At 35.6% G+C, this 24,528-nt stretch overlaps 1 protein-coding gene across 1 annotated transcript in view; it reads left to right on the plus strand.

Annotated features, from left to right (window-relative positions):
• The window catches only part of LOC150084004 (HEAT repeat-containing protein 5B), a 406,846-nt gene that overhangs the window by 48,430 nt on the left and 333,888 nt on the right, over window positions 1-24,528 (plus strand). The window contains exons 2-4 of the mRNA XM_090375841.1: window positions 2,203-2,344; window positions 13,789-14,000; window positions 21,581-21,689. Coding sequence (XP_090231967.1) covers window positions 2,216-2,344; window positions 13,789-14,000; window positions 21,581-21,689 — 450 coding nt within the window. The 5' untranslated portion in view covers window positions 2,203-2,215. The remainder of the gene's footprint in view (window positions 1-2,202; window positions 2,345-13,788; window positions 14,001-21,580; window positions 21,690-24,528) is intronic.

The raw sequence follows: 24,528 nt of genomic DNA on the forward strand, positions 1-24,528 counted from the left end.
GATTACGAACCTGAGGGGGCATAAATTCAAATTGAGGAAATACAGTTGTAGAATAAGTGTGGAAATTTTTCTTTAGCCAGCAGGTGGTTAATTGCTGGAACAAATTTCCATCTGTCGTTGTGGAAGTTGATAGCTTAAATAAATTCAAGGAGGAACTGGACAAACTTTTAGAGGGAATGGTTATGTGAAATTGTGTTTTTTTTTTTTTTTTTTTTTTTCTTTGCTGATGCTATATAATCTCATATGCTTGCTTTCTTGCTTCGCATGCAACCATTACTATTACAACTGCAGTGACCCTTTGTGCATTAAGAATCTGCAGATAAAAGACCCACTAGTTGGCAGCGGTCACAGTGCATTAATGTGGGATTTACTTGAAGATATAACTACTATCGAGGGCAAAGGGAAGCACTTTTATGTTTGTAAAGGTGACTGTAATGATCTCAGACAGTTTTTAAATTGTATTTAGTAGGACCAACCGATGATGTTACCAACAGCAAATTCTAAATAGGAAGCTTGTTTGTTTGTTTGTTATTTTGTTTTTAGGAGCATTAGCAACTAAGGCCATATTGCTCCTGGATATGCGGTGGTCATTCCCTGACCTTTCCGCATCCTCCTTTTTTGGTGGTGACGGGCTCGAACCCCGGTCTAATCAAGAAGCGTGTGCTACGCACTGCTGCTCCTTCCCACCTGGCTACGGAGGCGCCAGGCAGAGCATTCAGGGACCTAATCGAAGAACTACTGTGCTTTTTATACCAACTAAGCGATACATTTATTGGCTTAGACCTATATGGATGTCAGAGGAACTGATCAGACTTGTGGCTGAAAAGAAAAATGCATGGGATGTGTATAAATTATTAGGCAATACAGATGGCTACAGTAGATATAAACTAGTCTGCATTCATGCCAAAACGGCAGTTAGTTAAGCTAAAGCAGATTATGAGAAGTCTCTGACAAAGAATGCAAAGAAAAGCAGCAGATAAATCACATCGGTCCACTAGATTTGAATGGTTTAACTGTTGATAATCCTGCTCAGGTGGCTGACAAATTGATTAGGTTTTTTGAATATACATTTAAACATGAGGAACGTTTTAGGAGTGAGGATGCTGGAACTATGTCAAATTCTGGCAAGCAGCTGTATGATTTTGTGATAACTGAGAAGAAAGTGAAAGAGAAATTGTTAAATCTAAATGTAAAAAAGGTTAACTTAAATGCTTAACTGCGGTGGATAGGAACTATTCAGTTATATTAAAGGAGGCAGCAAAAGAGGCAAGGAAACCTTTAGCTGTGATTCTGAGAGCATCCTCATATTCCGGAGAGTTCCCTGTGGACTGGAGATGTTCAAATATATTCAAATTCACAAAAACAGATCAAAAGTAACACAATAATTACAGACCTGTTAGATTGACTTTTGTTCCATGGAAAATAATGGTGTCACTGGTTAAAGAAGTAATGCCAGACCACCTAGTCAAGAATGCAGTTATACAGTCACGGCATGGATTTTTTGAGGGACAATATTGTTTGACGAATCTGGTTGGATACTTTGACACAGTAATAAAGGAACTTGATGCAAAAAATTATTTTGACATCACACTGCTGCACATAAGAGACTGTTAATACAAATTGGAGCAGTATGGAATTTAGGGCAATTTATTGCTATGGATAAAGGGATGGTTGAGTAGGAGAAGGCAGTGTGGTTATCAGCAGGCACTGTTCTTGGGCCAATGTTATTAGTGAACTTACCCTTCCCTCGGGTTCACTGCTTGGCCCATTGTTGTTTGCTCTATTTATTAAAACCTTTTTTAAAATATGATAAACACATTTTAAAAAATGTTTGCAGATCATTAACATATTTAATTGCTTGTACAATTGCATTTTAAAAAGGTAGATTTTTCATTGAGATGCAAAATTTCATGTAACAAGTTTATTTCATTTCTAAGAAATGAACATAATGTGGAATTTGCCCACTATTTTATACATTATTTCCCAGTATATGGTACCTTTAAGGAAAAGAAATTCATACTGCATAGTAAGTACGTTAGTTGTGATTAAATATTTATTTGACATTATACAACTCTTCTTAGACACTGAAATAATATGTGCTAGTTGTGGTGAACAGTTAGATATGAAAATGCGTTTTATTTATTTATTAAGAATTTTCTCATTTCATAATTTTGAATGCATTCTGTTCATATATCATTTTAGCTCTGTCTTCAAAATGATGGAACTTTCCCATAGTCTCACTTTAAATGAAGAAGCTCTTGCCCAAATACCAGAACCAAAAAGACCAGTTTTTGTTTTTGAATGGTTGAGATTTCTAGATAAAGTGCTAATAGCTGCTCAAAAGGTATTGATTATTCAAAAATTAAAAATATATAAAAATTTTTTAGGATTTTTTTTTCATAATAATTATATAAAGCATACTACAGGATGATTCAAAATTCATGCAATCCAAATCGTAAATGTTAATTTATCATTGACACCTTAATTAAATTTGATTTTTAAGTGCTGCATCAGCTTTCAGTCACTTACCAGTAGTGTTTATTTACTATCTTATAATTAAACATCCACAGTCCCCAATTTTTATCTTTCAGATTGCTTAAAAGATATGTTGTACACCAACAACCTTCGCATATTATATGTATTAAAAGTCAATATTGAATCAGAAATTTCAACAATAACTGTTGATAAAGTATGCCAAGTCATGTCTGATATGATGAAAAGAGTTTGTGCTTACATTTATGAAGGAGAACAGTTTCAACATTTATTGCAGTATTGATTATAATTATGTGTATAATTATATTTATAATAATAATTGAAATAAAACTGAAAATATACTATGGGTTGTGTGTCTTTTAATCACTCTGTATTACATTCACAAAATTTTTTTTATTATTTTCACTTTTTTCCCCATCATTTAGAATCAGAAATACATTTAACACCAAAGTGAATGGAATAATAAGAGTGTCTTGCAAAAATTTTTTATATTGTTGGTGCTCCTTTAACCTGTACTTTGCATTTTTGAAATTAGTTCATGTAGGTATTATTTCACTAAGAAAAGAGTTTTTCTGCAGAAACAAAAAAAAAAAAAAAAAAGCCTCTGCATTTCCTTTCCCATAGGTACCAATCCAGTGGATGACCCTTTGAATTTTGTCAAGCACTGTCAGCCTCAACTCAGTCCAACAATCAACATGCCAGCTGAATTTAAACTTCCTATAGTCTGGTCTATAATTCTTCCCACTTAGTTCGAATTTATATTGCCTGATGCTAGCATCAATTAATATCATGAAAATTTTCTATCATAAAATCAAGTGTCATCTAATATTAAGGAGACACTTGAGTCAAGTGGACCAAATTTCAGCAAATTCCTGTCATTCTGCAACAACCAGATCCTCTGCTTGCACCTTCGCAATGATGGGACTATTAGTAAACCTCATTATAAACCCCATGTGCAAGTCCTGAAATATGACCACTTAGTATATTGGAGGCTTGAAGTGGTGAAACTCATGTTTAGCCTCCAGAGCAAAGCTCTGACAACCCACCCTATCTCTTTCATCATGCAGTATGATTGATGTCTTTTGAGGTTGTAATGGGCATCATGGTGAGATCCAACCTTCCTTGCATTTTGAGGGTGCAGCTCTAAAATAGTGTTCATAAGCCAGCTGCTAGATAGTCCACCGGACTGAATCTATTGGTAACTATCTAGGAGGCCTCCAGATCAACTAGTGTATAATCATGCTGCCTCCGCTATTCTGCCAGGTAGTGACTGGAAGGAGTCCGAGCAGTGTGTATGCGGGGAGCATTTTCGAGGCTGTGTTACGCCAAGGAGTTGGATATATTTCTATGTATATGCCATGTCCAAAAATTTCATTACTTCATACATGTCCACCACCTTTTCACACTGCTGTGAAAACATCATGAATAGACAAACTACTAACAGAACAAGCTTATATGCGAAAAGATCTAAATCTCCCGAACACTTCCTCATTCATTTCATAAACATATGTGGTTTAAGTTACAATCTCAATGATGTCCATTTCTACTTACAGTTCTGCCATGCCTCATTTACTTTTTCTGACAGAATCTAGATTATCATTTGATTCAACCACTACTATTGGTTGTCCTAATTATTCACTGTATGATTCCTTTTGTTTCCAAGCTGGAACTTGTGCATATATATACTCTGATATTCCCTGCCAGAGACTTAATAATTTGGAATCCCCTCTTTTTGATCTTCTCTGGCTTAAAATCTCTACCCTATTCTTTTAAATCCTTCTGTTGCTTCTGTTCCCCCAACTCCACTAATCACTTTTAACTCTTTGACTTCCTTGCTTTGAAACTTGAATTTCTCCAGTCCAACTTTCTTAACAGTGAGGTAATTTTCCTTGGTGATTTTAATGTTCACAATTCCAGCTGGCTTTCATTTTCTAGGTACACTGGCCCAAATTACTAATTACTTCACACAGATTGTTCATTTAACCTACCAGAATACCCAACAATTCGAACCACACAGCCAACATTTTTGAACTTTTTCTTACAAACAACTCTTCCAAGTACATGATTGAGGTGAGTGGTCCTTTGGGCACCTCGGATCTCAACTTAATGATGATCTGTTCTCCAATACAGCTTTTTTCTTGTGGCCATTCTCAGCTTTGTGTTCTTTGGCATTACAAGAATGCAAAATGGGATGACCTGCAAGATTTCTTTTCTTCTTTTCCTTGGTTGGATTACTGTTTTAAATCTTTTGATGTCAGTGTCCATATTGTGTCAGCGGAATTATTGTTGTAAGAAAGATCCCGTATTCCACACTCCACCTTAAAATCTCATCCTTTATCTAAACCTTGTTTTCCAATAAATGTGCTAAGGCTGTTCTAGATAAGAATATTGCATATCATAATTGGCTTGCATGCAAATCTTCAGGTGTGTATTCTGTCTACACCAACGCTTATACTATTGTAAAGCAGTTATTAATCAATACAAACTAGATTTTGAACAGGCTAAAAGTAGGAAACTTGCTTCTTGTTCAAACGCTAGTTTAGCATTCTAGTCTCTTGCCAAAACTATTGGCTGCCTGTGCTCCCACCTCTGTTAATACCTAGTTCTATTGCCATCTCAGCTAAAGATAAAGCCACCTTGCTAGCATCCTACTTTTCTTTTAACTTTTGTATTGATGATCTTGGTAAACCACCTCCTGCCATTCCCAGTACACCTCACTGATTGGCTCCTGTAGTTTTCTGTTAAAACGATGTCATAATTTTGAGCAATCTTGATGCCAAGAAAGCTCCTGGCCGTGATGTTATTTCTCAAAACTTGTGCTCCAAGCTTACCCCTATTCTGTGTGCCTTTTTACACTTTCTTATTCAACTGGTGTTTTTCCTTCTGCTTGGAAATTTGCTCACATACAGCCATTTCCTAAAGAGAGTGACAAATCCCTCCATCCAGTTTCATCTTATAGCTTGCCAGCCATTTTCTGTAATTAGTTATCCAGTTTTCTCTCTTAGTACTCACTGTGGGTCATGGTAGACTTCTAAACCTCATTCAAAAGAGGGGCAGTAAGGTTAATTAATGACCCATCTCTTACAGTGTCTTTCCATTTTCTGTCTCATAGACGTTCTGTTTCTACTGCATGCCTTTTTTTATAGATACGTCTATGGGTACTGTTCTTGTGAAATGGCTTCTTCTCCCTTTCTCTTTCAAACCAATCTGAACACTTGCTGCAACCACACCCCTTATTGTGGGTACTCATGTGGCGAGCAAGACCTCTTAGTGATTCAATTGGTCCTCCAGATTAGTATCACTGAGATCCAATGCCCAGCCTAGGTTCTGGGCTATCACCATAGGAATCTGGAATGTTTGCTATGTGTTGTGACCACTGGAAACTGGGAATCCTGGTGATTTAAGGGTCCATCTTCAACACACCACTTGGCCTCTGCTTCGACAAGACTGGTGATCCTATCATGTCTTGCCCGGGTTCAAACGGTTAATGGGTTCATCAACTGTCAACCATGTCAATGCCAAGCACTTACTCTTACATCGTCCAAGAGACAGGATTCTAGCTAGCAGAGGTTCTGGGATCCCAACACAGTTCCTACCAGATACTAATATAGATGAACATAATATCACAGTGCAGCAAAATGGCCCGCAATGGAAGAAACACCAGGACCTACACCATGCTCCCTGGAAATTCATTCCACCACTGAAAAACCCATTGGGAAGATATTTGTATTTTTTGGAAACTTCTGGAAAAGGGTTGGTAAGGTTGCCAAAATCAGTCAAACAGCTACGTTCTGGTGATATTTTAATAGAAACCAATAATGAAAAACATTGAGAACAGCTTCTTTGAGCCCCGTCTTTCAGGGGAATTCCAATTACGGTTACCCCTCATAAGACACTAAATTTATCTTTTGGTGTCTGGTCTCCACTTGCAATCTTATGCAATTGTCAGAGGAAGAAATCCATTCTGAATTTAAGCCACAAGGAGTCACAGCTATAAAGAGAATATTTGTGCATATGGATGGGAATCTAGTAGTACACACTAGAAACCTCATCCATACTTCAGACTTTCCAATGTCTCCTAATTCCATCGCAGCTGGGTACCTGCACTGCCCCAATAAGGCCATATGTATCAAATCCCTTAAGTTACTTCAAGTGTCAAAAATATGGACACTCGCAAATAGCCTGTCGTGATGCCCTTATACGTGCTCAGTATGGTGCAAAGGAACACGAAATCATGGGATGTTGAGCTACTAAACTTGTACATCAACTGCCAAGGAGAACACCATGCATACTACCCAAGAGTGCCAGTGGTGGAAGGAGGAAAATGAGGTACAGTGAATCAAGGTAGAGCTGAACATATCCTGTCAGAAGGCAAGGAAAACAGTGAAGTCATTAAATATTAATAAGCCAACATATGCTGCTGAGAAGTTGCAGGGAAGCATTCTATTGGGATGCAAACTGATAGGACTTTTCCACCAAGAGAATCATTCACTCCTATTGCATGCTGTTTATTGAGCTCTCAAAAACCCACCCAAAAAACAGTCAGCTGCAACTCTAATATCAGTACTTCCCAGCCTCCTAGTGCTCCACCACTAACAAAACCAAGTGGGAAAGAAAAACCAAAAAAATCCCGAAGAGCCGCCTGTAACAAAAGAACAAAGGGATGTTGAGGTCATGGAGGTACCAGATGACTCAATCCTTGAACTTTTTGCGGAAGAGGAAGAAATGAAAACAAACCAGTATCCTTTATTTCCAAAAAAGGATAAACCTAGAACTGAGAAAACAAAGCCCTCAGCCCTTTGGAAGCCAACAGGTGAATTCAGCATCTAAATAATGGCACCATTCAAATTCATATAATAAAATTGCTGTGGATTCTGTTGAAATAATGATGACAAGGCCATGAGCCAACCAATGATGATGGCATGAGCCAACCTTCTTTTGCTTACAGGAGATGTATTTAAAGGCAAATGAGGACCCTTACTTGCATAACTGTACAATTATTTGCAAAGAGAGAACTGGGGATGGACCTGATCTTGCAGGAGCCACCATTCTTGTGGGAACATTACCCTTTTCCAAGCTACACCAGTTACCACCCCAACTTCAAGGCAGTAGCAGTTAACAGTAGATTTTCTCTTAACTATTTGCCACCTGGAAACTACATCCTTCAGACAGGCCTTGATCTCATTAAGCAATTGCTGTCCCCTTTTCTATTACTAGGGGATTTCAGTGGATATAGTACTCTGTGGGGTAGCGCTGACATCAACAGAAGGGGTCAGACTATTGAGCATATGCTCAGAAACAATGACCTTTCCCTTCTGAATGTGGGTTCTAACACCTCCCTCTACATACCTGCCCATACGTTTACTGCAGTTGATCTCTCTGTATGTTCCTCTTCTCTCCTCCCTGTGTGTATGTGGAAGGTTGAAGACAGTCTTTATGGTGGTGATCACTTCCCTGTGATATCCACTCTTTGCAATGGGAGACCATGCTACCCTTTGAGGTGGGAGATCGATCATACTGACTGAAATGCCTTCAGACATTTGGCAGTGTTTAATACAAACACAGTCAACCCGGAACCAGTTAATGATGCAGTTAAGTACATTATAGACAGTATTGTCTAAGCAGTGGAAATTGCAATTCTAAACAAATCAACTTCAAAGACCACCCAGAATTCCAAAGATTCTTTGTACACTTTTAACGCAAACAGAATCTTCACCCTGAACTAGAACTAAAGCTTGGACAAAAACATCATTCCAATAGCACCTGAGAAAATATTCTCGGGGCTTGTATTCGATAGTAAGTTGACATTCCTAGCACATATCTGTCAACTGCAGACAAAGGGCACAAGGGGACTGAACCCCTTACTTGCCATCTCGTCCAAAAATTGGGGAGCAGACCACTACATTTTTTTTTCTCTGCTTCTGTCGTGCACCTGTCTGGTCTAAATTGCATTATGGGTCCCAAGTCTACGCATCTGCTAGAAGCAGCTTACTCTGCTGGCTAGACCCAGTTCACCCTCAAGCCATCCACATTGCTACTGGAGCATTTAGAACATCTCCTGTCAAAAATTTATACATTGAAGCAACTGAACCACCTCTGTTGCTTCAATGAAGGCAATTGTCAATAAAATAATACTTTTAAACTGAAATTCTTTCCAGACCACCCTACCAATGACAGTGGTAAGGTGGTCTGGCAAGGATTTGTTTTTGAGCCATGATGGGAAACTATAACACCCATCAGACTGCCAACCATCCCTTTGGTACTATATTAATTGGTACTATATTAAAAATAAATAAATAAAATGCATAAGATAAAAATATAGGTTAAAACTGATATAAAATAAAAGTATTAAAAACCAGATATAAAATATAATAGTAGTTTTTGGGGTGAGATGGCTCTTCTTTAGCTAAACAGTGAATGATGTGCTGTGTGTATATTTGTAAAATAATAAGAGAAGTTTACCTCAATATAATAAGTAGAACACTTCCGTATGATACTCTCCAGCAATTAAAACGAAAAAATCGAAAATCTTACATTACAGTAAAAAATAATTAAAAATCAATTGAACACAATTAAAATCAATCTAATGCAATTAAAAATTAAATAAATTAAATTTAACAAAAAAATTGCAAAACGATTTTCCTTTCTGAAGCTGACAATGCTTTTCGACTGTATGTCGTGATCACAGGAACGATAAATAAATTATATCATATTTATATGTGATAAAAAAAAGTAAAATAACAGGAAATGACTGGGCATGATCATGCATCACGTTTCCAGTGTCAGTAATGCAGAATTATGCGCATGACGAATGGTGGTGCTCATTGCACTGCAGATGGTAGACTCCATAATTGGGTGCATATGTACTCCTTTATTACGATTCATAGTACTGTTACAGTTGGCTATGGGCAGTGCCTCAAGCCATGAGCGCTGGCGGTAGTCACGTGAATAGTCGATGATCTCAATGTCATGTTAGAGATCAAGGTTGTGCTGCTCAATCCAATAATGAACACTCCGCTGTTGCTGAGCATTATTATAATATAAATTTGTTAATTGTTTTAAATTGATTTTTTACTGTAATCAGTTCGCGTTAATCTTATATTCGTTTTAAATCTCTGGAGAGTATCATACGGAAGTTTTCTATGTAGCAGATTGAAGTAAATTTCTCTTATTCTTCTACAGCTATCTGAGAAGATTCCCCAGGAATGCAGTATATATACACTGCAGCATTGTATGCTATAGGCTAGCCGTGGACCATATTAAAATTAATAGTTATCAAATGTAATACATTCAATGAATATTATATTAATTATAATATTCATTGAGTGCATTACGGGCTTTATCAATGATGATATATAATTCTCGTCCAGTCTTGTCCCAGGGTTCAGCAGAAGTTATATTTTCTTTATGAATCTACATTCAACATACACTTCTGCTGGATCCCAAGCCACAACAGGATCAGGGTATAATATTCATTGCGAATGATCTGCAGATGCTGCAGCCAGATCTGCACAATCTCAGGGGAATCACTGCTTGCTGGTCCCCTATACAAGCTATAGGTAAATAATAAGGAACATATTACACTTTCAATGGCAACAAACACAGCATAGACAGGTCGAAAACAAGTTTATCAAATTAAGCCTATTATCCAAACGTGACAGTCTAGTCTGTGCAGGAACTAGAAAGGATGTTCTTGCTTGCCTCTGCATAGGACATGGTAAGGACATAGTCTTTCATCATCTCAACCTCCAACCCATGCATGGTACGAAGTACTAGAGATTTTAATACCTCTCATTTGGAGTTTTCATAAAAATAAAAATAAAAAGGCAATCTTATGCATTCTTTCTTGCTAAGGGCTGATGACCTTCCTATGTGTAAAAATTGTGACACCTTTTTAACAGTTGGATATATTTTAACTGAATATCTGTTTTAGACATCTGACGGTTAACATGTGTTGTCTCTTTTTAACTATTTAAAATTGATAAATTTGTTTAGATCTATTTAAATACTCTTTTTATATATACTTTTAATACTTATGTATTTTTTACACCTTTTTGATGATATTTTATTCTTATACAACTTAAAAACCCTTTTTTAACATAGTGACCAGTTTTCGTTGGCCACTCTCACTAATCTTTTTATTGCCTTTTTTTTTTTTTATCTTTCACTTTTTATAACTATTTTTATTCATTTACCATTGTTGGCAAGTTGACACACACACATGTGTACATAGAGATAAGCGCATGAAATGGCATGCTGACCAAAGTACAACAGGCCTCCGTTATAACGTGGTTCGCTTTACGCTCATTCACTATAACGCTGTTCTGATCACTATAACGCCCATGTTGCTGTTACACCAATAAACTCAAAACCAAACCCAGTCAGCATCCTTTTACTGCCCAACTTCAAACTCACAGAACCAACCTTTCTTCTTCCTCATTTATTCCTTTAACTTCTGTTTTTTTTTTTTTTTTTGTTTTTTTTTAATTCCTGAAAAATTATAATCTACAGAAATTCAAGTCTAATGTCAACAGATATCTTTTTTCATCTTCTTGACCTTCAACCCACGCAGGGTACCAAGTACTATGGGTCCTAATACCATTTGTGTCTTTCAGTTGTAATTTTAAAAGGTGATATTTTGAATTTTTTATACAAAAAATTTTTTTACCTGTAAGTAATCTTATTGTTTCGAGTTGTCTATGATGGTATAGTGAGTTTATCACATGTTTCAGTTGAAATCCTATTGGAGACTGAAAAAATTCAACACACACACACGTGCGTACATAGAGTTAAGCACATGAAATGGCATGCTGACCAAAGTACAACAGGCCCCCGTTATAACGCGGTTCGCTTTACGCTGATTCACTATAACGCTGTTCTTATATTATAACCCCTATCTGACTATAACGCTGTCACAGATCACTATAACGCTGTCACAGATCACTATAACGCTCTTTTACAGATTGCATTTTTGGCATATTTAACGAAATCATTTCATTTGATGGAGTCGATAGCTTGAAAATGAATAGCAAAATGGCATTAAAACGTTTCCCACGCTGACTTGAGAAATTTTCTCGCACGCTAATTTAATTGCAGTACAGTGACTTGTTATGTAGTTCCGAGATCAACATTTTAAAAAATGGTCAAGTATACTGCTTGTAATATTTGCGTTATATGCATTTATCCAAAGTCTAGTCATCACTCAATACGGTATTAGACATCGTGCATAATGGACAGTTTACTTGAACATTGTATCGTAATTAATGCAACCAATGCAGTTACATTTTCGAAGAGTTAATAATGGCAGATAAGAATGAAAAAGCAACAACGTCTGAGCACAGTACGAAGACTATAAATGTAAGAAAACTACTGAATTTGAAAATTAAATTAGATGTTTTGAAGCGAATCGATTCCGGTCAAAGACAAGTGCATGTGTGCCATAATTTAGGACTTTCAAGTTTAATTGTGAGAACAATTATAAAAAAAAAAAAAAAGAATTAATTTTAGCAGCGGGAAAGATAGCTGTTCCACTGCAAGCAACTAGGGCTAGGCCGGCTATTAGAATTGAAATGGAAAGACTTTAACTAATTTTATTGAAGATAATATCCAATGCAGAATTCAGTTAAGTTAAATATTATTAAAAAAAAAAGAGAGAGAGAGAGAGAGAGAGATTAGCCAATATGATGATCTGAAGAAAACTCACCTAAAAAAAAAAAAATGTGGAACCATTTAAAGTAAGGGCTGGTTGAATAGATTTAAAATCCAGGGAGAAGCTGCAAATGCAGAAGGAGCCAAAACTTTCAAAAAAGAACTTGTTAAAATTATTGAAGAGGGATATTATGTGTTATATTTCTCAACAAGTTTTTAACAGAGATGAAGCAGGACTTTTGTGGAAACAAATGCCTAAAAGAAGTTTCATATTGAAAGAAGAAAAAAACATGCCAGGTTTCAAAGCGGCGAAGGATCAGTTGACTTTATAGTTGGGTGGTAACGCTGTGGAGGATTTAAAATTAATACCCCTTTTATTTTATTTGGAAGAGGGCCAAAGTTCAACCCAAAATCGACACATTTTTCATGATTAAATTCATCAATTAAATTAAATCAATTTAGATCAATTAAATTCATGATTTTAATTGGAATTTTAAGTTTAATTTTGATACATAAGTAGTTACCACATAATTATATACGTATGTAATGCAGAATATTTTATATGTACAAATATTTGAATATTAAATATTTTAACCGACATTTGTGCATCTTTTCACTACCGTTTATTATTGATTAGGAAATATCCTATGGCACCGGCCGCAACTCACAAATATATATATTACCTTATGGGAATACGGCGCTCGCTTAGCGCGGATTCACTTAGCGCTCTGTTTTTACGGAACGAATTATCAGCGTTAAGTGGGGGTCACCTGTATATAAAAATGTGCTAAACAGTCAACTAAGTTGTTTGTAATGATTATTATAATAATGGTTTTTTATATTATAATAATTTAATTCTTATGAGTATTAATTATACTAAAATTTTTTTGATTTCCTCAACTCTTGTTATAATGGACATTCACTGAATGTCATTTTACAGTTTCATTTATGGGAAATACAGAAATTGCATATTACAATTAAAAAGAAGACTTGTACCAAGCCAGCTAGTTTTCTGTTGAGATAAATTAACTGTCCACCTAGGTCTTTGAGGGAACATAATTTATTTCATATCACCAAATTTAGAATAAATCATCTTAGATTTGAATATTTTAATAGAACTGTGGCATTTCTAAATGAAAACAATATCGATCTTTTTTAGCAAAATCAATATTAAAATGAATTTTATAATGTGTTTTATAGTTTATAATAGTTTACTTTCTTTTATTAGGTTTTATGTATCATTTAAACTAAAAAAAATAAATTTATCTTATTGATAATGATGTAATATTATCCTTATTTTTTGTTTTTCCTTTTAATGATTGTATTATATCATTCTTTTTAATTGATTAATACTACTCTACTATTTATTGTATGTGTTTAAATTCCTTAAAAATATTTTATTTATTGGAGATTATATATGTTTTGCATTTATATGTGATAATTGTAAATCACAAATGTAACGCTTTATGCTGTTGCTGTGAATAATAATAACAAAAAATTGAATTTTTTTTTCCTTTTGAAATATTTAATTTGCTTCATATGTTTAAATTCATCCTGTTTTATGCCATATAAAATATTTGAGAAATTGAATTTAGTTTAGAAAAATCTAGTATTTTTATTTTTAATTTTTTTTCCTCCATTATTTAGTCTGACATTAAAGGATGTCAGAAAAAACTGGTGGAACAGCTTATCAAGCAAATTCATGAATCTCCTGGTCCACCTACTAGAAAGCTAATTGGCCATTGTCTTTCTACTTTGTTTAATATTGGGGATACCTCTCTATTATTTGATACAATCAATAAGTGTAATGATATTCTTAAAAATAAAGATGATTCTCCTAGCTATCTACCAACAAAATTGTAAGTATATACTTTTACTCTGATCTCTTTTGATTTTCTACACTTCTATACATCTCTCTGCATTTAAATTTTTTAAAATTTAAAGGGTAGCAGTTTTAAGAGTTATTAAAAGTTCAAGTTTTAATTATTATAGATTTTCTTTTTCTCTATAAAAGTATAAAACTCTGCATAAATTTTACTAAATATAAGAATATTTAGTTTATGCTGGTTTTAATCAGTTATCTCTGATGTTCAGAGGTGAATTTTTGAAATTAGGAGGAGGGGTGGAGAGAATCTGTGTGTTAGATTATTATAATACAGTTGATTCCGGTTATTCGGGACACATTGGGACTAGTGCATTTTGGCCCGATTAACGGCTGCCCCAATTATCCGAAGTTTCACGTTACAATGGAACCCCGCTTTACAATTGGTTCACTGTACAATCAAATCACGTTACTATGGAGTCACCATAGTAAAGTACGGTTCACTATACATTGTGTAGTAAGTGGCGGTCATTGTGATCACGTTTGTGAATTAAATTTTAATTCTATTAAACAGTGATTCTAATTAGCGAAAATAGGAGGAATATGGGATTATTATTATTATTATTATTATTAACAGCCACAAAACAGCAAACAACGTGCCTGAGGGTGCAGCTACAAAGAATTATTACATAGCTTCAAAGCAGAAGCTTGGAGTATACATTTCCCAAAGTAAAGAAAAAAGTAAATGTACAGATAAATTAAACTAAATAAATAAAAGTAGGACTCATCCGTCCTATTTAAGTGAACAGGCAGAGCACTGGTATTTCTTCACACACATTACACAATCAGAGTCTTAGAACTTAAAAGAAGAGTCCATTTTAAGTCAGGTACCAGATGAGGTTAGCAATTTCAGTTGCCTCTTGAAGTGTCCGGGGGTATCAAATATCTCAATATTTGCTTTGTTCATTGATCTTGCAGTCCTGTTGTAGAAGTTGTAGTATCCATAATTTGTTCTCGCATAGGATGGTTTCAATTTTCAATATTATCCAAAGGCTATAAAAGTAAAGATATATTAAACACAAATTTACCCTTTATTACCTTACCAATTAAAAATTAAATGATACATGAAAATCGGAAGAATATACGTGATAATCGGAATAATTAATACATACTGTAATATGTACATACTAACTAGTTGACATTTCTGTTCGCTGACATTTGTGGGTAGGGGTTAAAACTTAAAGCAGTAAAAAGATAAGCAATCAATAACAAAGACCACGGCACACACAAATTGCAAGTAACACGATACACGCAAATGAGAACGGAGTAACAAGTTACGAAGCTTTAAAAATAGGAATGAAGAGAAGATTCTGATTTTTTTTATATGATTGGAGATTCCATGGAAGTGTAAACACATTTCACCATTTCACCCACAGAATTCCAGCTGTCGGTATTATCGCAAATTCAATAAAATCAAGTTTGCTATCTGTTTATGATAGATTGCACTAACAGAAAATCCCAATAAACAGGTGACCGCTAATTGTTTATATTGTTTTATGGTTGTGACCTCCAGAAATCCGACCGAACCACGTGGTACGGTCAGACACAATTGTAGAGTAATCTCCAGTGCTGCAGTCTCCTGCCCCGATTAAACGGCATGTTGTCCCAATTAAGCGAAGTAAACCCTGGCTATTTTCTCGATTGGGTTCTGTTTTTTAAGATTTGCCCCAAATAAACGGCTGCCCCGATTAACCGGTGGCCCAAATAACCGGAATCCACTGTATATGTAAATCTTTTATATATGGTAGATTTATTATATTAAATTTTATTATTTAAAATAAAATTGATGCACACAGCATGAGTTGGATGGCTCGAAATGCCTTTAGGAAGCTTTAGTTTGAAATGTAAGTGGAACAGAAGCATAGCTACCTTTTGTAATAACTTTAATCCTGATGTTATAATTGAAATAATCTCATAATACCATTCCAGGAAATCTTAGGTGCTGCATTTGGCACCTATGCCATAGGTTGCTCACCCTCCTGTCTTAGATCAACATACAGTTCTTACATGATGATTTTTATCAGACCATATGTTCACATATTTTGGTGATTCTCAAGTACCTGCAGCTGAAATCAAACCGAAGAAATTTCTTTATCTCCTAGCTCTTGTCACCATGTTCTATATGTGATTAAATCTCTTTGGTGTGCCAAAGTGAACTTGGTACTAGTATTAGTAGTGGCAAATGCAAGAAAGCAAGCTTATAAGCATCAGCATTAGGGACTGAGTCTGTGGCAAAATTGCGTGCCTCTTTAATATACTCAGTCTGCTTTAGAACCTTACTGGTAGTTGTTATAAACATTTTTCTTTTTTATCATCCTTTGTAATAGACAGTTGTAGGATAGATGTGCGGAAGTTTGCCTTTAGCCAGCGGGTGGTTGATTGGTGGAACAGACTTTCATCTTTTGTTGTGGAAGTTGATTGCCTAAATAAATTTAAGGCTGGGCTGGACAGGTATTTGGAACGAACGGAGGGGTGAAATGGGAGCGTTTTTTTTTTTTTTTCTTTTTTTTGTCTGATGCTGCATAAGCTTGCTTTCTTGCATCATATGCCTCTATTAATGCTCAAATGCTAATGCTAATAATAATTATGAATCTGAGGGGGCATAGATTCTAACTGAGGAAAGAGACAGTTGTAGAATAAATGTTTGGCAATTTGCCTTTAGCCAGTGAGTAGTTGATTGCTGGAACAGACTTCAATCTCTTGTTGTGGAAGTTTGATAGCTTAAATAAATTTAAGGCTGAGTTCGACAAGCATTTGAAATGAATGGATGGTTGAAATGGGAGGAGGTTTTTTTTTTTTTTTTTTGCTGATGCTGCATAAGCTTGCTTTCTTTAGCCTTAGTGATTTACAATACAAACATATGGTTCTGGAAACACAGATCCTCTCAAGATCTCTACACCTTGGAATGCTATCAAAAATACATGTACAGTCAGCCCTAGTATAGCACGATAGTTGTGTTCCTAGAAACCCTCGTGCAATATAAACAGGCCCTATGGGAAAAATACCAAACACAATAAATAATCGTAATAAAATACGTAAGTATTTTATTACGACTATTACATAATAAAATATTGCTACTGCTTTTGCTTCTATTGTAAGCAAACTTGTTTTTTGTTTGATTTTCTATCCAAACAGATGATAGCCATTCCATCTCTTCCAATTCTTTGTGTCTTAGTCTAATGGATTTTAATTACACTTTGAGTTGTTCCTGCTATGAAAGTTGTTTTTATTTTCTCTGCATTCTTTGTAATTCTCGACGTTGCCTCATTTAGGCCTGTGGCACATGCAATATCACATGGTCTTTCATTTCGCTCAAAGCATTTCACAATTTCATATTTTTTCTCTATTGACAGAGGCGAACTGGCCATAAGCCTTACTGGGGAAACCCCAGTGGGCCGGAGGCTGGTTTGATTTTGGCCATAAACGCTAGTATGAGGCGACTACAAATTTTCCCCGGTAAGAATTTGATCCAGTCCGCCTCTGTTTATCAATATTGCTTTTCTTTTTCTATCTGAATATGTAGGACACTTCACCAGGACACTTCCTTTTCACACCTTTTAAGTATTTTACTCATTTTTAGGGAATAAAGCACAATTACAAAATGAGGAGGCACGCTTGATACACATAAACAAAGCTGCGTGCGTGTAGCAACTAAATAAACACCACCGTAAAGGCAGAGACACACTATGAACACCTCACTAGCTCACATTTTACTAAAGCACATTTCTGGGGATTACTACCATAAAACAATAAAAACAATTTCCAGTTGCGTTTCTGCTAGTGGAATCTGTTATAAACTGGTAGTAAACTCGATCAATTGCATTTACCGATAGCTGGAATTGTGTGGGTTTTTACGTTATTATGGTGAAATGTGTTTCCCCTTCACTGATATAAAAAACATAAATACATTTTCAGAATCTTCTCTTCATTCCTATCGTGTTGCATTCAGTTGGGGTGATTCCATGTTCGACTGCCATTTCTTGTAAACACAAAGGCGAATCGTGCATAAGCGAATTCGGTTCGTGTTATATACGATATAGTTTCCCTATTTATAAATCGTGTATGATCGAATTCGTGTAGTGTAAACACATGTTATACGAGGACTGACTGTATGTATATATGGCCCTAATTGCCTTACAAATACAAGATATTGGTTTTGGTAACACAATCCTTTTCAGTGTCTTTATACATATGAACGATACCTAAGATACCTGTACATATCTGTATATTCTTAAACCTCCAATACTATGGTGACATAACATACTCACTGTCTCTAAAATTCTCTTGTCGAGATTCAGAATTACAAACTTTCATCTTATTAATGCCATTAACTCATAGAGGGCTTACATGTTCTTTATTATTTCTCTCTACTATTAGTTTACAAGATCAGTTCCTTGCTTTTATTCTGTTAGTTATATTTGACGTATTACTTCGCCTGGTACAAATTAGATGTGGCCCTCAGTCTTTCTCATATTTTAATCTTTCTATAATCAACAAAAAAAGAAGACTTGCATTCGCTGTCTTTACTATACCTTCCTTTCGCTATCTTGATAAGGTTCTCTCCTTCAGGACTCCTATGATCTGCTGCTTTCTTTGTGGTTGCTGCTTAATACTGGTTTGGCCTTTCCTTTCCTCGAATTACCTCTCCTTGCATAAGAAAAATCGCTCAAGCTTTTCATTGCCTCATTCCATTTATTTCGTCCTTTCCTCTTTGTTGTCTTCCTTACTCAGCTTCTCAGTACTGCGTTTACCATTCACACTCCTTTCCCAAAGTTAACCCCACTTTACATAGCATCATTTCTAACTTTCCTGCACTTTCCCTCCGACTTCTGAACTTTGCCAGGACCACACTCTGTCTTCTTCCAGCAAAAAACTCTCCTCCTGTTGCCTTATTTTCACGCCCTTTTCATTGTTCCTTTCAACTTTACTCTCTGGCCAATCACCTCCCTCCTACTACAGCATCCTCCTTCTAATTCGGTTGCTGGCCTTCTACTTTCCTAGACCCCTTTCTCATTGGATGTCCTTACGTTCGTAGATGAGGATAGTATAATGTTCTCTAGTTTCTAGAACATTCTTGCAAGCAATCCCTCTCCACTTACTTCCCTTAGTCGTGCCTATTGAACTGGCCATCCATGAAATTCATACAGGTGCACTCAAACAACGAGTTTTATTCTACTCCTAAAACCCTATTCCTGGCTGCTTTCTTAACATCCATAACTGCTCATCCAATTCTGTAATGGTCCCATTCTCCCCGGACACTTTGTTTCTATATCACTTTCATTCAGTTCATTTTCCTCCCAAGAATAGTGACCGTTTATTGCCCGTCTGATGCGCAGTAAACTTAACTCACAATTCAAATCTTTTTCAACTATCACATAAAAAAATTTAAAAAAATCGTGTTAACTGGAAATTTGCATTGTGTAAAGTGAAAAGTGGTATAATTTTTTTCAAATAGCGGTAACTGAAAAATGCATTAATCAAACTCGCATTATGCGAGGCCTAGCTGTAATATAAAAGTTATAAAAAATGGCTAAATCAACATAGCGATTTTTCTTCGATATGTGGATTTAGGAGTAAGAATAATTATTGAACAGCAGTGCCACTCTTAGAGGTACAAGCCAAATAATAAATAAACTATATCTTTATACATAAAAAAACTATATACGTAGGATGCTTGAATAGAGAATGTTATTAAAAAAGTAATAAGGTAGGGAGGTAAGATTACTGTATGTAATCTTACCTCCCTACTTTATTACTGTTTTAATAACATCGATTGTCACTACAAAGATAGAAGAAGATTGTGATTGGTCTGTGTCTGTGTGAACTCTGTACTCTCAACAATTACTTTTTCTGGAATAAGATAGCCTGTGATCAACATTAAGGCCCTGATAGAAAGCTGTACTATGTTGATTGACTCTAGCATGTGTTCTTAATACACAGTGAACTAGGTAAGATAACAAGGGATTAAATGGTTGGGGCTTGGTTCAGTTGGCTTGCTGTTAACTGTCTGGAAGGTCTGCCTTGAATATTCTTTGCAACCTCCTTGTGCCATTAGGGGTAACTCTAGATGTGTGTGGGGGGGAAGGTTATATACTGGGGTGATGGGTGTCTGTAAGGTCATAGGTATCCCTCGAGAAGTTATCTTAGGTTGAAAATATGGCAGTTCCGGAATGGGAACAGTGTTTCTGTTAATGTTGACACTTAAGTTGTGTTGAATGGTGCTGGCTTTTAGAAACTCTCCAGGAATGACTGTGAGAAGGGTGGCTTTCTCAGATGCTATGAAAAAACTTGATGTAATTCCCTACCCTTCCTTCTGGGTTGACCCATCATGTTGAGCTATTCGGATACGATATCCAGTCAGTGATACAACTGCCCAAAGCAGTATTTACCAGGCAGGTTTTTTTATTTAAAAAAAAAAATCTGCCTCATTTACTGATTTCATGATACATAATAACTGCAATGTAATACACCAGCCGTATAACTGAAACTTTATAAAAATAGAAATAATATGATATAAGACCAGATCAAATTAAAATGATAAAATAAAATACACTGATTGTACAATAAAAGCAATAAGATAATAAATAAAATATAAAGAATAGCAATTACACAATAGCAATTATTTATATTTTATTTATCATCTTATTACTTTTATTGTATTTTATTGTATCATATTATTTCTATTTTAATAAAGTTTCAGTTATACAGTTGGTGTATTACATTGCAGTTATTGCAGTTATTATGAATCAGAACATTTCCAACCCCAGTTGTTGTTGTTGTTGTTGTTTGGTTTTTAGGAGCATTAGCAACTAAGGCCATATTGCTCCAGGATATGCGGTGGTCATTCCTTAACCTTTCCGCATCCTCCGTATTTGGTGGTGACGGGCTCGAACCCTGGTCTAATCAAGAAGCGTGTGCTACGCACTGCTGCTCCTTCCCACCTGGCTACGGAGGCGCCTCCAACCCCAGAGGCCTATTTGAAGTACTGATTTAATGTATTGTTGGAACCAAAAAAAAAAGGTTGGCCATCCCTTGTGTAAAGTAAGGGATGTTTAACTTTTAAATGAAATAGAATGTGCCCAGTCTTTTGGAACAAAGTAGATTAAGAGCTATATGCTCAAGCATGTGTAGAAAGAATTTTTAATAAACTGCTGTGACTTTAACAACTTAACAAGATAAGCTACAGTAATGTTTAATGTAATCTGTAACATACAGTGCACTTATTCTGCTATGTTTTCACAATAGTGGAGAGTGTGTATATGCCACAGATGGAAAGTCTGTAGAATGCTGTGGATGTTATTTTTTTCCCATGTTACTATAAACTTTTGTTCCCTCCCTTCCCCCCAAAGATACAAAGAAGTTTCTATACACTTTTCTTCTTGAAAAGTAACTTTGTTCTGACATATGCTGTGTGTTTGCTTATGATAATGAAAAAAAAAAAAAATTTTTTTTTATTATAGTAAAAAGTCTACGTGTATTTTTTATTTATTTATTATTATTATTATTTTTTTTTTTTTGTAATTATGTAATGCAAGGCGTTCATTTTTTTCCTCTCAGGGCAGCCATAAGTTGTATTGGAACTATGTATGAACAGCTTGGCAGAATGACAGGAAGATCATATGAAGAAACTGTACACATTCTGTTAAAATCCTTAAAAAATGCAGAGGTATGACTTTTCTTGTTTTTTTAATTTACTACACAATTTAATTCTTTAAAATATTCAGAAAATTCTATGTGGACACTTAATTTAACCTCTAATAGGTTAAATTCAATGACCATTTTTTGGATGATCCTTGAATGGTAGTTTAGTTTTAGAAGAAAACCTATTATATAAAATTCATATTTTGTTGAATTACAACATATAGTTATTTATATTATATCTTGTACAAACATAGTTGGGAGCAGTAGAATGAATGCAGAATGTTTACAAAACAATTGATTAAAATGAGTTAATATTCAGATAAAATAGTAGAGACACAGAAAACCATTAAAAGGATCATTATTGAAAGAGAATCCATATTCAGTGAATTTTTGAAAACATGAATAGCTTAAATGATGAAGATGATGATGATGTTTCTTATTACAATAAAACTAACACACCTTTCAAGATTGCTAATGTTCCTGCCTGGTTCCTGCTTCTCATCTTAATTGTTCATTAAGGTGAAGTATCTTACAAATATCTTAACATTGCTTTACTAAAAGTAATGTACATCATTTGTATCTGTAAAGTGTTCTCTTGTAACTGTGTAGTGACCTCAATGCTCATAACTCATCATTTGAAAAGGTCCAGATTCAAATACAGTTTGTGACTAGAAGAAAGATATCAAAAAAGTATTATTAGTAGAAATGGAAAAATTAGTAATATTTTCTTTCATTTCTGTGATTAATTGCTTCCCTTTAAAACCTGATATAACAACCTTTTGTTTAATGAATACTGAAATTGTAGATTGCCTGAAGCCATATTCAATATAATTTTTTGCTTCATTTGCAGAGAAATTGATTTTCTGCTTTTCTTTTCCTTTCTCACTTTTGGGGCTGTGGCTATTGATGCAATTTAGTAAAATCACAACAAAGTTACAAAAATCACAGAGAGATGTTTGCACTGCAAAAGCAGACTATAAAAAAGAGTGATGGATTCCAAGTGCTGATAAGTGCAAAAATATGACTTTATTGCTCTTTGATTGACTAAATGTGTGTGACTTTTGAGCTCTTTGATTATATGATGCTTTCCATATCTGAAAATGACTCCCAAATATTAGCATTAGCATTAGTTGAGGCATATGATGCAAGAAAGCAAGCTTATATAGCATCAGCCAAAAAAAACCCTTCCCTTTTCACCCATCTGTTCACTCCAAAGGTTTGTCTAGTTCAGTCTTAAATTTATTTAAGCTATCAACTTCCACAACAACAGATGGAAGTGTTCCAGCAATCAATTACTCACTGGCTAAAGGCAAACTTCCGCACATCTTTTCTACAATTGTCTTTCCTCAATTTGAATCTCTGCCCTCTCATGTTCTTAATCTGAGCATGGGGAAGTATCCCATCAGCATTGAGCCTGCTCAAACAATTCAAGGCCTTATACACCTTGATCAGATCACCTTGCAGGTGCCTAGTCTCCAGATGCCAAAACTTGCAGAACTTAAGCCTTTCTTCTTAAGCACACACCCCTTTGTTCCTCTCGTCAATCTTGTTTCCCATCTCTGTACTCATTTTAGCAACTCTACATCCTTCCTAAAATGAGGCCCCGAGTGCCAAGCGTTTTCCAAGTGATCAAGTGATTTAAAGTGATTCTAGAGTGCGCTTCTCAATTATACTTAGTTTATTATATTTATAGCGATCTTAATTTTTTTAGTACTTCATAAGTAAGTTTTGCTAAAAGGATCTAGCAAACTAACAGAAAGGAAAGTCACCTTTCTTTTTTCTCTTATCTCAAACTAACCACCAACCCTACTAACTTATAGCAGCTGCTTGGTCACTTGGTGGCACCGCTCTTGCCTCCTCGTGGTGGGGCTGGAAACCTGGGAGTTGGAAGGTATGCTCCCAGGGCTAAAAGAGCAAATCATGAGTAGTAAAGTCACTACTTCCCAAGGGACTTCAGAAAAGATCCCACCAAATCGGCTTGATGAAGAACCAGAAAATACTGCCAAAAGGCAAAGAACAGACGGCTCCAAACCATCACCGACTCCTTTGTTCCTAATCATCCACTCCACTGGAGAGGAGACATTAGGAAAGAAATCCCCATTTTTCATCCAAAAAGTCTTGGAAGGACTAGCCGGAACACCAAAAACGGTCAGGCGACTCCGATCTGGGGATTTATTAGTTGAAACGTCTAGTACTAGACATTCAGAAAAGCTACTGAATGTATCAAACTTTGGAGGTATACCAGTAGTGGTCACCCCCCATAACACTTTAAACTCTTCCCGGGGAGTAATCTCCGAATGGGATCTCTTACACGTTACTGAAGAGGAAATCAGCAAAGAACTCCAAAATCAAGGAGTGACAAATGTAAGACGGATTTCTATTCGGAGAGATGGAAATGTAATACCTACCAAAACCTTAATCCTGACATTTAACACACCAAAAGTCCCATGCACTGTAAAAGCAGGATATTTGAACTGCCAAGTAAAAGTATATATTCCAAATCCTTTGCACTGTTTCAAGTGTCAACAATTTGGACACTCGCAAACAGCATGTAGAAACACACCGACATGCGCTAAATGTGGATCCAAAGAACATCAGATTGATGACTGCCCAGCTACAGCCCCAAAGTGTCCAAATTGTAAAGGAGAACATCCCGCATACTCCAGAGCATGTGATAGATGGAAAAAAGAAAAAGAAATACAGAAATACAAAACAGAGCACAATATTACATACCAAGAAGCAAGAAAAATGGTCCAGCCAACCATAACCAATAGACCAACGTACGCACAAGTAACAACTAAATTTAAATCAGTGGAATGTCAAACTGAAATCTCAGTTCCTCCAAATGAATCTTTTTCTCCACA

The sequence above is a fragment of the Mastigoproctus giganteus genome, chromosome 6 (genome assembly GCF_048544385.1).
Source record: "Mastigoproctus giganteus isolate SK-2022 chromosome 6, ASM4854438v1, whole genome shotgun sequence".
Lineage (NCBI taxonomy): Eukaryota > Metazoa > Arthropoda > Arachnida > Uropygi > Thelyphonidae > Mastigoproctus > Mastigoproctus giganteus.